At 34.4% G+C, this 18,947-nt stretch overlaps 1 protein-coding gene across 3 annotated transcripts in view; it reads right to left on the bottom strand.

The window, feature by feature from the left end:
- Positions 1-539: 539 nt before the first annotated feature.
- Positions 540-18,947, bottom strand: part of KLHL4 (kelch like family member 4) — a 121,852-nt gene continuing 103,444 nt past the window's right edge. For all 3 annotated transcript variants that reach the window (XM_082609652.1, XM_082609653.1, XM_082609654.1), the window contains exons 10-11: positions 3,264-3,435; positions 540-1,786 (exon numbers count right to left, since the gene is read on the bottom strand). In XM_082609652.1, the coding sequence (XP_082465778.1) occupies positions 1,727-1,786; positions 3,264-3,435 (232 nt within the window). In that variant the 3' untranslated portion in view covers positions 540-1,726. The remainder of the gene's footprint in view (positions 1,787-3,263; positions 3,436-18,947) is intronic.

Below are 18,947 nucleotides of genomic sequence, written 5' to 3'. Positions count from 1 at the left end.
CATCTCTATGTTTCCATCTCTACCCCTAGAACTGAAGATGTCTATAACCCTTTATTTAGAATTGAAGACAATGGTAGGAATAAGAAACAAAGCAGGGGCATTTTATTTTTGTATTTAAATACTTTAGCTGTTGGAAAAATAAATATCAAAAGGTCAATTCAAGCTGCACTTGACATAATCTAAAGCCACACTTTATAACCAGAGGAAATAGATTTTATTTAAATTCAGTTTTTTCAAAGTACAAATATCTTTGTACCACCTATGTTGCTCTTTTTTTTTAAACTTAAAAGGTAGTAGTACGTTTTATAAGCATCGTTGGATTTTATTTGTTGGTTTCACATACTACAATACAAAGCCCATTCAAAAGGACATATTGCAGAAATTCTAAAATCGTAATTTAATTGAAAAGTTACTTTCATAAAGAAGGTTTTCCAACATTTTATTTTAAATATTGGGTTGGCCAAAAAGTTCATTTGGGTTTTTCCATAACATCTTATGGAAAAACCCAAACGAACTTTTTGGCCAACCTCCCCCCCCCTTTTTTTTAAATAATTGGACACGGAAGTGAGAATTTAAAGGTAAAATACTACACAGCTAGTCTTTTTTGTTGTTCTTTTTAATTTAAAAATATTTGTAGTGCATATATCCTTAACATTCTCTACTGGATGAATATAAAATTGACAGAAAAGCATGTACTGGTACATAAAAAATAATTATAGAATTAACCACGGATGTTGAACATTTTAGTGCTTCCATGTGTTAATATTGTAGAACATCTCAATTTTACTGCTGATGAAAAATTGCTTTGTTTTTGAAAACTGGTTTAACTTAATGGCAGGTGTTTTAAGAGTTCACAGAAATGTTTGAGGAGAATGTTACTGTCTATACAAGTGAGGCCCTGACACTCGAAAGCTGAGGTCACAGTTTGTATCAATATGATAAATATTCACCATTTTATTGTATAGATTGTGTATATGGAATTACAGTAATATTTTACTGGTAAAATAAATGTTGTCTAACAAGACAACATGTTAAGGAATACCAAATCTATATGTGTGCTTTGGAACATGGTACTGTAAAAGAGTAAGTCTGTGAAAATTTTAACCTACTGTGATCAGCATAACAAATTATGTCAATGAGCGTTTTTTTTTTTGTTTTTTTTTTTTGTTTTTTTTTATCTCACCACAGTAAAAGCTTTCTTCTTGGTAAATGTGAGGTATTATTTAGCTATTTGGGATATTGTTCAGATAAAAGAATGATGTCTTACTGAAAATCAAACCTTATAATTTAAGCTTTAGATGTTCTCTTTTATATTAGTTATGTACCAAATGATAGGATACCTATTTTTTGTTTTTGAAATAGAAAATGTTTTTAACTTATCAAACTCAAAATTACCGATGCTTTTATAACCTTTTATACGTTGGTCACTATCAATTTCCCTTAAACATTTTAATATTTTAAAGTAACGGGACTAAACCTAGACTACTGGATTTTCATTTATATTATTAGCTGCAACAACATATACACTAAATACCTATATGTAATTAATGTTTGAAAACTTGCTTTGGCTTCACAAATGAGAGTATTTATAACTACATATTAAAATGACACAAGAATTTTCATGTTTGATTACTAATTGAAGGAAAGAACATATTTCTTCTTCCTCTCCTCTTCCTACTCCACTTCTTGAAATTATCCAGTTTCCTTCCCTTTGATAAAGATAGCTTTATGGTAGCTTCACCACCACAACACATGCACCAGCTCTTCCAATGTTAACAGGAACTTCCTAACACAGAAAACAAAAACAAGGAAAGAAATGCCGTTTGAATGAACTCTGCCTTTAGCATAATATATTGGAGTTGAAAAAGTCCTTACCTATTCTGTCCCAACCTTCATATTGTATAAAGATATGGGGAAATGCAGCCCAGACAATAGTCCAATGTGGAAAGAGCATAGTCTTTAAAATGAAGTAGGCCTGAGTTTGAAGAACAAGTGATCTTGGGTAAATTTCACCTCTCTGATAATTTTCTCACTTTAAAAATTACAGCTAATAATACTCATTCTTCAATGAGTTTTTGTTAGGGTTAAGGAAGATAATGAATGAAAATAATTAGGCATATAATAGTTATGATCTCATTATCTATTTGTTCTCTTTCACCATTTTCAAGGTCACACAATGAAACTGTGAAATGTCTGGAATAGAATCTAGGTCTCTTAGCTACTGGTCTATAATTTTCTGAAAAGTAAATTACAAACATTTTGATTCTTGTATTTGACCTACATCCTTGTTTGCTAAATATTTTCCTCCGTTTCTAACTGGTCCTAACCATTGTAAAGAGCAACCTACATGGCAGAACTTGAATATTTCTGAGGGTCTTCATGAATCATATTCTTGGAGGAAAGAGCTAGAAACCCCTTATCAGGTGTCAGTATATTAACACATAACTTATTTAGAACAATAACCAGCTTACTACGTAGAAAACAGAGCACCATGAAGTTAGTATAAGGGAAGGTGAGGTTTGATACCAAATACAAGGTTTGCTTGTTTGTGGAAATGGTAAAGAGTTAATCATACTTCATATTTTATTAATCTATCAATTAATCAACAAAACACCATTAGATATTTTGGAATAAATATAGAGATATAACTTCAAAAGCTGTCAGAAGCATCAAGTTTCCTTTAGCACCCCCAAGATGTCCTTTCAGTGCCCCTTCTTGTACTTTCCTTAGAATTTCTTCTGTTAGATGCCCAGCACTCTTGAGAGAGTTTAATTCCAGTCTCTTACTGGGCACCAAGTCCCTTGAATGACTGATCAGTACTTAGGAGTGTTGTAATTTGTAGAACCTCTATAAGGAGGGGACTGAAAGATTTTCCTCCTGGGCACCAGCCAATAAGAAGGGGCAGACATTTGTGGGTGAGGACATTATTCTTTGCTTCTCAAGTCATAATACATACATAGAAAGTTGGTCAGAGAGTAAAGCTCTTGGATTATTGAATCTGGTTTACTTTTCTGTAAAAGGAATGAGTCCATCATTAAGAGAATGTCTTGTCCCCAATTTATGTAAGTACTGATGGATCCTGCTAATGATAAAACAGCTCAGTTAATAATTAACTATAGCTAAATAAAGCACATGCTATAAATTTCATTAAAATAATTTAGTTCAGCCCTAGAGAGGAAGAGAATGGGATTAATTCTAAACACATTTTAATTTTTAAATTAAAACCTGAAATATATCAATTTGAATACTTTAAATGAGAGTACCTCTTTCCATTCATCTTTCTGTGTATCATATGACTCAACAGTGTTCAAATAAGTATGTCCATCATATCCTCCAACTACATAGAGTTTGTCTCCAAGGGGACATACAGCAACAGCATCTCGAGGAACACTCAGAGGTGCCACAGTTGACCATGAATCATTTTTTGGATCATACCTTTAAGAAGTTTAGGAAGACAATTGAGAAGAAAGTTCAACAGTGTTAAATTAAAAATAACAGACATTAATAAAATGTACTCTTATCTAATATAAGAAATTAAAAATACCTTATACATACCAAGTGTAGTCTGACTAATAAACGTTAAGGGTAACTAAATGACAGAATTCTCTTCAGCCACCAGATGTCACTCAAAGCATAGTGAAAATGAATTTCCGTTTAAAAATACCACACATTTCTTTGAACAGTACTCAGATTCTCTATGAGGAAATTTCACATATTGGCAACTTAACATTATGTGGAAAAGTCCCCTCTGTCATTTAATATGCTAGCTGGAATGGGTTTTTCTTATTCTTTGTTTATCCAAGTTATATCTGAGATACCTGATATTGTTTATATGCGAGCTCACATGTTAATAATTCTGAATATAATTGCCTTTTTGTTTTATAAACTATAGTACCCTGGTTTTAATACTCTTTGTAGTTACGATGACCACAGTTGTATTCTTTTTCCTCTATGAGAGTTCTTATTTATCTTCACAGGACCCTGGGATGTTTTTCCATTTTAACTTGAAGTTAACTCCTTATCCCCAAGCCTATTATGTAAGCAAAATGAAAGAGAATTCAATAAGCAATATTAATTTAAATCTTCTCCAGGAATTATTTCCTAAAATTTGAAGCCAGTATAGAATACTAAGATCTAAAAGGGGTGAACAATAAGAAAATACTTATATAATTATATGTGGAAATTATCTCTGATTTTATTTTGGCCTATTTGTAAAGCCCAATGAAAAACATTTATTTTATAAAATTTCATTTATTACCATCTACTAATTTCCTTACATTCGTATTACTCGTCTTATTTCTGTTTTTCTCTCTTTAATCATAATCTAAATTATCTGATCCCAGCTTCCATTTGAACTTAGTCTCACATCCAGTAATATTTTTAATAATATCTGAAATCAGCAATAATTAAGATGTCCTCAATATCCACCATATATTGTTGGATGTCACCTTAATTTCCGATGTTATATTAAAAAGCAGAACCAGAAAATCCACAGCTGTATGCTTTAGCTAATCTGAATCTTTAACACAATTGCTATTGTTAATTGATGCTGTGCTCAGCTAACACAGTACACACATATATGAATGGTGAACTAGGGCTTGCAGAAGGATTCCCTATAGATTTGCATCCAAAACCCAAGATTTTTCTGCATGTGCATGATAATGAATGCTCAAAAATCTGAATATTATCTGGACACTGCTTTATTAACTAGAAAGGTTTGAGGAATGTAGAATCTTTTGAAGAAAAAAAAATGGCAGCTTGGTTGTTGTCTGTAATGACACAGAGGATCTGTTATGAAAGAAAATGTTAGCCACTACCTCACTTTCAAATTAAAACAGCATCGCATTTCTCCCCTTTTGTTTCTCTTTTGCTTTTCTATTTCTCCTTACTTTGGATATAAGTATATATATATATATATATATATATATATATATATATATATATATATATATATATCCTAGTGGAAATAAAAAGGAGACTGAAGTAAAGAGAATTAGTCATGGACTTATTCCTCCATTTAGAGTAATTACAGACAATTTGCTTGACTTCTTTGCCTCAATTTTCTCATCAACATTATAGAAATAATAATCCCTTACCAAGCCAAAACAAGTTTATGTATTTTAGAAAACCTTTAATTTAAATGATTATCTTAATTAATTGGATGAGTCTTCTAAGGTACTGGGTAGGCCACCAATGTTTTACCAGAAAATATTGTCAGGAATATTGTCTAAGACATGGAAATGAGGATTATCTGATTCCACAGAGTGTGCATCTTTGATTGAATTTCTAACTGACAAGGCTATTTTACAACTCTATAGGTGTAGAAGTTAAGCTGTAGAAAACTGAGTTTTCTTGTGATTCCTATACATAACCATAAAATAAATTTTACCTGATAGAGATAGAATTAATGTCTAACCCCAAATGATGACCCCACCCAAATATTACATTTTATTCCCTATAGGTTATTAACTGCTTTTGCATCTATTAACTTTTTTTTCAGCATTCCTAATTGTTTTTATGTCTTTTCTTCAAAGATTCTTTGAAGCAATTTTAACATCTTATGGGTTACCTCATTAATTAATCAATCACACAAAATTCTTTGACACATTACTATTATATTTGTATGAAAGTCATAATTTTCAAAAACTGTACTTTAGCACTAGTTGTTTTCTCAAGATCTTTACAAGGAAAATGCCAATAAGGGGATAATGTTAGTAATAACAATAATACTAATTACAAAAATAATACAAACAAAGTAATAATATGTGCCAGGCAAGACACTAAGTGCATTAACATTTATTATTTTGTACCCTATGCGGTTGATACTAAAATTATTCCCATTATTCACATGAGGAAACAGATGTTTAGAGATGTAAAGTAACTGGGTCAAGGTCACATAACTTGTAAATAACAGATCTGGGATTTGAACTCGGAGCTCTCTGACTCCAAATCTAGTGGTTTTAACTAGTATACTATACATTTTTTGGTATGCATAAAGTGCTTTCTCCCATTAAAATTAAAAATAGTATATTTGGAAATATAATTTTATCATTAAATAAAGTTAAACATTTAATTATTGGGATGTTTGTAAGCATTTAATTTTGTAATCTGTATTATGAAATTTTCTATATCATAAAATATGAACTGAGTTTATATTTTCCTAGTTGTGTGTGTAAATACCTATGTAAATTGGTGTAGACACATCAAGCTATTGTAAGGCTAATTTCATGGTGATCACTCTACAGTGCTAAAATGCAGCACAATTCATCTCTCTTTCAGGTCTTAAGATAGAATTTCCCAATTTCAGGGGTTCTTGGTAAAGCCAGGAAAATGCTGGCATAATAATGGGAGAGAAGAAGGTGATTTGATTAAAATATTTTATGTATTCTAGACTTTTTCCTTATGAAATGTATTCTTTTTGGACCAAACCTACTTTCTTAATCCCATACATTTAGATACAAGGAACCAAGTAAATGCAACACAATTTACACCACTAAGGTACAATAAAAAGTGTCCAAAACTGAAATAGAAAAAAAAAAAAAAGCATAGACTTCAGTATGCTAGAAAGAAAATCTCTTACTAGTTTGAATTTATCATAAGAAAATTACTATTATAAGAGCTGAGCATATTACCTGTCTCTCTGTCTATATATGTATATGGTTTAACTTTTAATTCAGATGAAATTTTTGTGAAGTCAGGTTTGATTTTCATAGTATCAAATCTTCATGACTTTTTATTTACTAGATATAATTTTGTATAGTATTGCATTATTTTGTATAAAACCTTCTAGACAACTTTTAATATTTCTGTAATGAATGACATAAATTTTCCATATCAGTAACACTCTGACCACTGCTTCTCATGAATTTATCACTGCAATATAGTTTAGCCATTAATGGAAATTTGAGAAAGCATAATCATTTTTACATGGATTTGTTTGTACATTTGATCAAGTTTTCCCAAATATAATAATTCCTGATGCTGTCTGTTTAGCTTATAGGAGGTGATATAGTCTTCTCCACTCTCAACTCATATAAAGAGGTGGTTACAGTTATTCTTAGGTATAGAAATATGCATATTTTTACAAGCATAAAAATAGAATTCAATGTCTAGATACCCTTTCTTAAGATGAAAGGTACACTTACCTTTTTTGAATACAAGTATCAGTTTTTTGAGAGTATGTATACATTCATTAGACAGGTGGGACTAAACTTTTGTGAACTGTATGTTGTTGGTAATTTTTTGTGGTCTATGGAAGGCATCAATAAATTATCTAAGCAATTCGAAATTTCAGTAGAATCTATCCTTTTTCAACTTCTTACAGTGAACTTTAACAAGTATTGAGTCTATTGTATTCCTTTGGCCTTTCTAAAATGGAAACATGATTCCCATCAGTTATACACACACAAGCACAGAGTAAATGCTTAAACATTTGTACACATGATGAAATTCTGTATCAATAAAAGTAGAAAATTGTGGCTTGATGTTTAATTCTATCAATAGTACTGAGTGTAGAATAGTGAACTTTTAGTTTTATAATGAAATGGAAAGTCAAATATGACTGGTTTCCAAACTTTTAATAACTCCAGTTATATGAAAAAAATCCTTTAGCTACTATTTTTCATTTAACAATAGAGGGGTTCAACTGCCACTTCTGTAGGGTGACAGGGATATACTAGATTTTCAAGATCTTTTCCATTTGTAATTACATATAATTTCATTATTGTGCTTCTGGATATAAATAAAGGGCAGAGCAAATTCAGCTTTATCTTTTAAATATACAGGCAAGTCAAGGTGATTTTCATGTAGTTTTTATCTTTTATCCAATGCTGCATTACTAAGGAGTGACGTCAGCAAGATGGTAGACAAGGAAGATCTAGGATCTTATTCTGTCACAAAAATATTAAATAAACAAATAGAGACTGGCAAAAATAACTTTGTAGGAGTTCTGGAAATCAGTCAAAGACCCACAGCAACCAAATACCTGCTCAGTCAAGAAAAAGATGTAGGCAATTTTGTGAATTATTTTACTTTCTCTAGCCACACTCCCTCCTAGAAAGGCATGGCATGGATTGGACAAAGCAGTGGCCCAACCCCAATTCCTTTCCTTGAACCAGAGAGAAAAGAGCAGAGCTAATATGCAACAATCCAACCTGTCTCAGTTGTTGCCAAAGGGATTATCTTCTGTGTTACCTAACTCAGAGCTCAGACAGTCAAAAGTGGTACAGCTCAGATTTCAGGCTAGGAAAAGCCATGGAAAGTACTGCACATGGTTCATGAAAGCTGTCGGGAGATTACAGATACATAGCCAACTGGGACAAGAGGTTATTGATACTACAAGAGATTACTGATTAGTCCAATAGAATGGCTAAGGCTCTGAAAGGCAACAGGGCTGAGAACCTTAAGGAAGTTAAGGCATTTAAAAGCAGCCATGTATACAGAGAATCAATGCGTGCGTGCACACACACACACACACACACAAACACACATACACACACACAGGCCCAGGAAATAGACAAACCCAGAAAAAGTTTGAGAAGACCTCAATCCTTCAAGCTGGGCTTATCCCAAGCATAGAACATAATTAGTGATTAAATAACGATAGTCTTCCTATGCATGGAATCAATCTGCAAGGACTGGGAAAGGTATCTGTTATTTCAAATGACCAGTTTTCAACAAAAGACCACAAAGCATACAGATAAATGAGAAAATGAATTTCACTCAAAAGAACAAAGTAAACCTCCAAAACCATCCCTGTAGAAACACAATCATCTGTGTTACAAGAAAAATATATTTAAGTGACTGACTTATATATTCTCAAAGAGTGAAAAGAAAAACAGGTAAACAACTAAAAGAAATCAGGAAAATAATAAATCAGGAAAATAATAAATACATAATAAATGACCTTCTAATAAATTAGAAGGTCAACAAAGGAAATAAATTATAAAGAAGAAAAAATAGAAATTCTGGTGCTGAAAAATAAAATGACTGAATTTTAAAACTCACTAGAATTTTCCATTGGAGACTCAAGCAGGCAGAAGAAAGAATAAGTGAACTTGAGACAAGTTTTTTTTTTTTTTTAATTATCAAGTCTGTGAAAAGAATGAAGAAAAGTCAACAGAGTTTAAGGGACCTCTGAGACAGCATAAAGTGGGTCAATATATACATTTTGGGTGAAAAAGAATCAGAAGAAGCAGAAGCAGAAGCAGAAGAAGAAGAAGAGGAGGAGGAGGTAGAGGAGGAGGAAGAGGAAGAAGAAGAAGAAAGAAGAAGAAGAAGAAGAAGAAGAAGAAGAAGAAGAAGAAGAAGAAGAAGAAGAAGAAGAAGAAGAAGAAGAAGAAGAAGAAGAAGTAGAAGAAGAAGAAGAAGAAAGGGAGGAGAAGGAGGTGGGAGAAGAGCAAGAAGAAATAGTTCTACAGTAATAGTAGGAGGATTTGACTTTCCATTATCAATAATGGATAAAATAAACCAGACAGACGATCAGTAAGTACATGAAAGATGAACAACATTATAGACCAATTGGATCTAACAAACATATATAAAAATTTTTGCTCCTCCAAAACTCAGAAGAAATATTTTTCACGGGTAAGCATGGAACATTATCTAAGATAGACCATATGTTAGGACATAAAACAAGTCTTAATAAATTTAAAAAGGCTGAAAGCATGCAAGGTCTTTTCACAGTGGAATGAAACTATAAATCAACAACAGAAGGAAATTGATATGTCCACACATATATGGAAATGAAAGTACATACATTTAACCAATGAGTCAAAGAATATGTTGTAAGGGAAATTAGAAAACATCTTGAGACAAGTGAAAATGAAAACATGACTCATACAGTGTCTTCTGGAATGCAAAGAAAGCCATGATGTGATATGGGGAATCAATAACTGTAAAGACTTACATTAAAAGGAAGAAAACTTGCAAGACAAAAACCTAACATTAGGAGAGGGGAAAGATGGCAGAAGAGTAAAACGTGGACATCATCTTCCTCCCCACAGATACACAAGAAATACATCTACACATGGAACAACTCCTACAGAACACCTACTGAACACTGGCAGAAGTCCTCAGACCTCCCAAAAGGCAAAAAACTCCCCATGTACCTGGATAGGGCAAAAGAAAAAAGAATAAACAGAGACAAATTAAGGGATGGGACCAGCACCAGTGGGAGAGAGCTGTGAAGGAGGAAAGGTTTCCACACACTAGGAAGCCCCTTTGCAAGTGGAGACTGCGGGTGGTAGAGGGGGGAAGCTTAGGAGCCACAGGGGAGAGCACAGCAACAGGGGTGCAGAGGGCAAAACGGAGATATTCCCACACAGAGGATCGGTGCCAACCAGCACTCACCAGCCCGAGCGGTTTTTCTGCTCACCTGCTGGGGTAGGCAGGTCTGGGGGCTGAGGCTCAGGCTTCGGTCAGAGTGCAGGGAGAGGACTAGGGTTGGCGGCCTGAACACAGCCTGAAGGGGGTTAGTGCACAACAGCTAGCCAGGAGGGAGTCCGGGGAAAAGTCTGGAACTGCCAAAGAAGCAAGAGACTTTTTCTTCCCTCTTTGTTTCCTGGTGTGCGAGGAGAAGGGATTAAGAGCACTGTTTAAAGGAACACCAGAGAAGGGCGTGAGCCGTGGCTAACAGCATGGACCCCGGAGACGGGAATGAGATGCCATGAATGCTGCTGCGATCACAAAGAAGCCTGTGTGCGAGCACAGGTCACTATCCACACCACCCCTCTCAGGAGCCTGTGCAGCCCGCCACTGCCAGGGTCCAGTGATTCAGGGTCAAATTCCCCAGGAAAACACATGGCGCTCCTCAGGCTAGTGCAAAGTCCCACCAGCCTCTGTGGCCGAAGGCTCACCCCGTATTCGCACCCCTTCTTCCCTCCGGCCTGAATGAGCCAGAGCCCCGGAGACAGCTGCTCTTTTAACCCTGTCCAGTCTGAGCGAAGAACAGATGCCCTCCGGTGACCTACACGCAGAGGCGGGGCCAAATCCAAAGCTGAACTCCAGGAGCTGTGCAAATGAAGAAGAGAAAGGGAAATTTCTCCCAGCAGCTTCAGGAGCAGTGTTTTAAATTTCCAAAATCAACTTGATGTACCTGCATCTGGGGAAAACATGAATAGACAACAACTCATCCCAAATTGAGGAGGTGGACTTTGAGAGCAAGATTTATTACATTTTCCTCTTTTTGTGAGTGTGTATGTGTATTCTTCTGTGTGAGATTTTTTTCTGTAGAGCTTTGCTTTCACCATTTGTCCTAGGGTTCTATCCATCTTTTTTTTTTGTTGTTGTTGTTAAAATATATTTTCTTAATAATTATTTTATCTTTTAATAACTATTTTATTTTATCTTACTTTATTTTATTTTACCCTCTTTCTTTCTTTCTAAATTTTCTCCCTTTTACTCTGAGCCGTGTGGATGAAAGGCTCTTGGTGTTGCAGCCAGGAGTCAGTGCTGGGTCTCTGAGGTGGGAGAGACAACTTCTGGACACTGGTCCACAAGAGACCTCTCAGCTCCACAAAATATCAAATGGCGAAAATCTCCCAGAGATCTCCATCTCAACACCAGCACCCAGCTTCACTCAACGACCAGCAAGCTACAGTGCTGGACACCGTATGCCAAACAAATAGCAAGACGGGAACACAACTCAACCCATTAGCAGAGAGGTTGCATAAAAGCATAATAAGTCCACAGACACCCAGAATCACACCACCAGACATGGACCTACCTAACAAAAAGACAAGATCCAGTCTCATCCACCAGAACACAGGCACTAGTCCCCTCCACCAGGAAGCCTACAAATCCCACTGAACCAGCTTTAGCAACTGGGGAGAGACACCAAAAACAATAGGAATTACGAATGTGCAGCCTGCAAAAAGGAGACCCCAAATACAGTAAGATAAGCAAAATGAGACAACAGAATAACACAGAGCAGATGAAGGAGCAAGATAAAAACCCACCAGACCTAACAAATGAAGAGGAAATAAGCAGTCTACCTGAAAAAGAATTCAGAATAATGACAGTAAAGATGATCTAAGATATTGGAAATAGAATAGAGAAAATGCAAGAAACATTTAACCAGGACCTAGAAGAACAAAATATGAAACAAGCAATAATGAACAACACAATAAATGAAATTAAAAATACTCTAGATGGGATCAATAGCAGAATAACTGAAGCAGAAGAACGGATAAGTGACCTGAAAGATAAAATAGTGGAAATAAGTACTGCAGAACAGAATAAAGAAAAAAGAATGAAAAGAACTGAAGACAGTCTCAGATACCTCTGGGACAACATTAAATGCACCAACATTCGAATTATACGTGTCCCAGAAGAAAAAAAGAAAGGAACTGAAAAATATTTGAAAAGATTATAGTTGAAAAATTACCTAATATGGGAAAGGAAATAGTTAATCAAGTTCAGGAAGCACAGAGAGTCCATACAGGATAAATCCAAGGAGAAACACGCCAAGACACATATTAATCAAACTATCAAAAATTAAATACAAAGAAAAAAATATTAAAAGCAGTAAGGGTAAAATAACAAATAACACACAAGGGAATCCCCATAAGGTTAACAGCTGATATTTCAGCAGAAGTTGTGCAAGCCAGCAGGGAGTGGCAGGACATATTTAAAGTGATGAAGGAGGAATACTTACAACTAAAATTCCTCTACCCAGCAAGAATCTCATTCAGATTTGATGGAGAAATTAAAACCTTTACAGACAAACAAAAGCTGAGAGTTCAGAACCACCAAACCAGCTTCACAACAAATGCTAAATAAACTTCTCTAGCCAAGGAAAACAAGAGAAGGAAAAGACCTACAATAACAAACCCAAAACAATTAAGAAAATGGGAATAGGAACATACATATTGATAATTAACTTAAATGTAAATGGATTAAAAGTTCCCACCATAAGACACAGACTGGCTGAATGGATACAAAAACACGACCCATGTATATGCTGTCTACAAGAGACCCACTTCAGACATAGAGAAACATACAGACTGAAAGTAAGGGGATGGAAAAAGATATTCCATGCAAATGGAAACCAAGAGAAAGCTGAAGTAGCAATTCTCATATCAGACAATATAGACTTTAAAGTAAAGACTATTAGAAGAGACAAACAAGGACACTACATAATGATAAAGGGATCCATTCAAGAAGAAGATATAACAATTGTAAATATTTATGCACCCAGAATATGAGCACCTCAATACATAAGGCAAATACTAAAGCCATAAAAGGGAAAATCAACAGTAACACATTCATAGTAGGGGATTCTACCACCCCACTTTCTCCAAGGGACAGATCATTCAAAAAGAAAATAAACAAGGAAACACAAGCTTTAAATGATACAGTTTAGAAGATGGACTTAATTGATATTTATAGGACATTCCATCCAAAAACAACAGAATACACATTTTTCTCAAGTGCTCATGGAACATTCTTTAGGATAGATCATATCTTGGGTCACAAATCATGCCTTGGTAAATTTAAGAAAATTGAAGTTGTATCATGTATCTTTTCTGACCACAACACTATGAGACTAGATATCAATTAAAGGAAAAGGCCTTTAAAAATTACAAACACATGGATGCTAAACAATACACGACTTAATAACGAAGTGATCACTGAAGAAATCAAAGATGAAACAACAAATACCTAGAAACAAATGACAATGGAGACAAAATGACTCAAAACTTATGGGATGCAGGAAAAGCAGTTCTAAGAGGGAAGTTAATAGCAATAAAATCCTACCTTAAGAAACAGGAAACATCTCGAATAGAAAACCGAACATTGCACCTAAATCAATTAGAGAAAGAAGAACAAAAAAACCGCAAAGTTAGCAGAAGGAAAGAAATCATAAAGATCAGATCAGAAATAAATGAAAAAGAAATGAAGGAAACGATAGCAAAGATCAATAAAACTAAAAGCTGGTTCCTTGAGAAGATAAACAAAATTGATAAACCATTAGCCAGACTCATCAAAAAAAAAGGGAGAAGACTCAAATCAATAGAATTAGAAATGAAAAAGGAGAAGTAACAACTGACACTGCAGAAATACAAAGGATCATGAGAGATTACTACAAGCAATGTTATGCCAATAAAATGGACAACCTGGAGGAAATGGATAAATTCTTAGAAATGCACAACCTACCTTGCCTGAATCAGGAAGAAATAGAAAATAAGAACAGACCAATCACAAGCACTGAAATTGAAACTGTGATTAAAAATCTTCCAACAAACAAAAGCCCAGGACCAGATGGATTCCCAGGCGAATTCTATCAAACATTTAGAGAAGAGCTAACACTATCCTTCTCAAACTCTTCCAAAATATAACAGAGGGAGAAACACTCCAAACTCATTCTATGAGGCCACCATCACGCTGATGCCAAAACCAGACAAGGATGTCATGAAGAAAGAAAACTACAGGCCAATATCACTGATGAACATAGATGCAAAAATCCTCAACACAATACTAGCAAACAGAATCCAATAGCACTTTAAAAGGATCATACACCATGATCAAGTGAGGTTTATTTCAGGTATACAAGGATTTTTCAATATATGCAAATCAATCAAAGTGATACACCATATTAACTAATTGAATGAGGAAAACAATATGATCATCTCAATAGATGCAGAAAAAGTTTTCGACAAAATTCAACACCAATTTATGATAAAAACCTTGCAGAATGTAGGCATAGAGGGAATTTTCCTCAACATAATAAAGGTCATATATGGCAAACCCACAGCCAACATCGTCCTCAATGGTGAAAAAGTGAAAGCATTTTCACTAAGATCAGGAACAAGACAAGGTTGCCCACTCTCACCACTCTTATTCAACATAGTTTTGGAAGTTTTAACCACAGCAATCAGAGAAGAAAAGGAAATAAAAGGAATCCAAATTGGAAAAGAAGAAGTAAAGCTGTCACTGTTTGCAGATGACATACTATACACAGAGAATTCTAAAGATGCTATGAGAAAACAACTAGAGCTAGTCAATGAATTTGGTAAAGTAGCAGGATACAAAATTAATGCACAGAAATCTCTGGCAATTCTATACACTAATGATGAAAAATCTGAAAATGAAATCAAGAAAGCTCTCCCGTTTACCATTGCAACACAAAGAATAAAATACATAGGAATAAACCTACCAACAGAGACAAAAGTGCTGTATGCAGAAAATTATAAGACACTGATGAAAGAAATTAAAGATGATACAAATAAATGGAGAGATATATCATGTTCTTGGATTGGAAGAATCAACATTGTGAAAATGACTCTACTACCCAAAGCAATCTACAGATTCAATGCAATCCTTATCAAACTACCACTGTCATTTTTCACAGAACTAGAACAAAAAATTTCACAATTTGTATGGAAACACAGAAGACTCTGAATAGCCATAGCAAACTTGAGAATGAAAAACGGAGCTGGAGGAATCAGGCTCCCTTACTTCAGACTATACTACAAAGCTACCGTAAACAAGAAAGTATGCTACTGGCACAAAAACGGAAAGATAGATCAATGGAACAGGATAGAAATCCACAGAAAAACCTACACACATATGGTGACCTTATCTTTGATAAAGGAGGCAACAATATTCAATTAAGAAATGATAGCCTCTTGAATAAGTGTTGCTGGGGAAACTGGACAGATACATGTAAAAGTATGACATTAGATCACTCCCTAACACCATACACAAAAATAAGCTCAAAATGGATTAAAGACATAAATGTAAGGCCAGAAAGTATGAAATTCTTAGAGGCAAACATAGGCAGAAAACTCTATGACATAAATCACAGCAAGATCCTTTTTGACGCATCTCCTAAATAAATGGAAATAAAAACAAAAATACACAATTGGGACCTAATGAAACTTCAAAGCTTTTTCACAGCAAAGTAAATTATAAACAAGACCAAAAGACAACCCTTAGAATGGGAGAAAATATTTGCAAATGAAGCAACTGACAAAGGATTAATCTCCAAACTTTACAAGCAACTCTTGAAGCTCAATAGCAAAAAAACAAACAACCCGATCCAAAAATGGGCAGAAGACCTCAATAGACATTTCTCCAAAGAAGATATACAGATTGCCAACAAACACATGAAATAATGCTCAACATCATTAATCATTAGAGAAATGCAAATCAAAACTACAATGAGATATCATCTCACACCGGTCAGAATGGCCGTCATCAAAAAATCCAGAAACAATAAATGCTGGAGAGGGTGTGGAGAAAAGGGAACACTCTTGCATTGCTCATGGGAATGTGAATTGGTACAACCACTATGGAGAACAGTATGGAGGTTTTTTAAAACACTACAAATAGAACTACCATATGACCCAGCAATCCCACTACTGGGCATATACCCTCAGAAAACCATAATTCAAAATAGTCTTGTACCAAAATGTTCATTGCAGCTCTATTTACAATATCTAGGAGATGGAAACAACCTAAGTGCCAATCATTGAATGAATGGATAAAGAAGATGTGGCATATATATACAATTGAATATTACTCAGCCATAAAAAGAAATGAAATTGAGTTATTTGTAGTGAGGTGGATCGACGTAGAGTCTGTCATACAGAGTGAAGTAAGTCAGAAAGGGAAGGACAAATACTGTATTCTAACACATAAATATGGAATCTAAGTTAAAAAAATGTCATGAAGAACCTAGGGGTAAGATGAGAATAAAGTCACAGACCTATTAGAGAATGGACTGGAGGATATGGTGAGGGGGAAGGGAAAGGTGTGACAAAGTGAGAGAGTGGCATGGACATATATACACTACCAAACGTAAAATAGATAGCTAGTGAGAATCAGCCGCATAGCACAGGGAGATCAGCTCTGTGCTTTGTGACCACCTAGAGGGGTGGGATAGGGAGTGTTGGAGGGAGGGAGACACAAGAGGAAGGAGATATGGGACATATATATATATATATGTATATGTATGTATAACTGATTCTCTTTGTTATAAAGCAGAAAATAACACACCATTGTAAAGCAATTATACTCCAATAAAGATGTACAAAAAAATCAAAATACTAAAAAAAAAAAAGCAAACCCCTAACTTTACACCTTAAGAAACTAGAAAAAGAAGAGTAACTAAACTCATAGCTAGTATATGGTAGGAAATAATAGAGATTAGATCATAGATAAATAATATAGAGAATAGCAAAACAATAGAGAAAATCAATGAAATTAAGAGTTGGTTCTGCAAAACATCAAAATTCATAAACCTTTAGCTAGATTTAGTAAGATAAAAAGACAAAACTCACATAAAATCAAATTAAAGAGGCAGCAAGTAGTACTGATTTTACAGAAAGGAAGTATTATAAAAGTACTATTAAGAATTGTTCACTAACAATTTGATTAACCATCATGAAATGGATATTTTTCTAGAAACACACAACCTATCAAGATTGAACCAATAGAAAATTTCTATTTTCAAGATTAAATGGAAAATCTGAATAGACTTCTAATGGTAAGGAGATCAAAAATCTCCCAACAAAGTACAGTTCATCCTCAAACAATGTGAGTGTTAGGGGCACCAACTCCCTGTACAGTCAAAAATTCGTGTATAGCTTTACTGTCATCCCTCCATATCCATGGTTCCACATTTTTGGATTTAACTAACCAAGGATTGTACAGTACTGTAGTACATATTTATTGAAAAAAAAATCCACATCTAAGTAGACATGTGCAGTTCAAACCCATGTTGTTCACGGATCAACTCTATTCAAAAATCTCCCAAAAAAGAAAAGCCTAGGTGCAGATGGCTTTATTGGTGAATTTTACTTTAGATTTAGAAAAGAATTAACACCAATTTTTCTCAAAATCTTCCAAAAAGTTAGAGAAGAGGTTGCACTTATTCTATAAGGCCAGCATTGCACTGATACCAAAGCCAGACACTATAAGAAAACTACATACCAATATTCCTAATAAATACTGATGCAAAAAATTTCAACACAAACTAGCAAATTGAATTCACCAGCATTATTAGTATGATTATTCATCATAATAATGTGGGATTTATTCCTGGAATGCAACAACGGGTTATCATATGAAAATCAATCAATGCAACACACTACACTGACAGAATGAAGGGGGAAAAAACCCATGATTATCTCAACTGATGCAGAAAAATTATGTGACAAAATTCATCACCCTTTAATGATAAAAACCCTATCCAAATCAGGAATAGAATGAAACTAACTCAACATAATAACAGCCATATGTGGAAAACCCAGATCTATCATATTCAATGGGGAAAGACTGAATGCTTTCTCTCTAAGATCAAAAACAAGACAATAATGAGAATTTTCACTACTTCTATTCAACATAATGCTGAACTACTAGTTAGAGTTGGAAGAGAAATAAAATGCATCCACACTAGAAAGGAAGAAATTAAAGAAGACACCAATAAGTGGAAAGGTACCTCATGTTCCTGGATTAGAAGACTCAGTGTTGTTAAAATGTCAGTATCACCCAAGTGATCTACAGATTCAATGCAACATCTATCAAAACCCCAGTAACCTTTTTTGCAGGAATAGAAATATCCATTATAACCCATATGGAATCTCAGGTACCCAGAGTAGCCAAAATAATTTTGAAAAAAGATGAACAAAGATTGAGATATCACACTTCTTGATTACAAAACTTACTAGAAAGCTACAGTAATAAAGAGTGTGGTACTGGCATGATAACACATGTAATTATCAATGAAATAGAATACAGAGCCCAGAAATAAACCCTCACATACATGTTCAAATAATTTTTGACATTGGGGCCAAGACGACTGAATGGGGAAAGGACTATTGTTCCAACTGCTTCAAATGCTGATGGGAAAACGGGATATACATATATACAATAATGAAGTTGGATCATTACCCTACTCCATATATAAAAAAAAATTACTCAAACAGATCAAAGGCCTGAAC

Source organism: Mesoplodon mirus (assembly GCF_964341445.2).
Source record: "Mesoplodon mirus genome assembly, chromosome: X".
Lineage (NCBI taxonomy): Eukaryota > Metazoa > Chordata > Mammalia > Artiodactyla > Ziphiidae > Mesoplodon > Mesoplodon mirus.
Note: the sequence above shows the minus strand (reverse complement) of the source record. Positions and strands in the feature narration are given on the sequence as shown.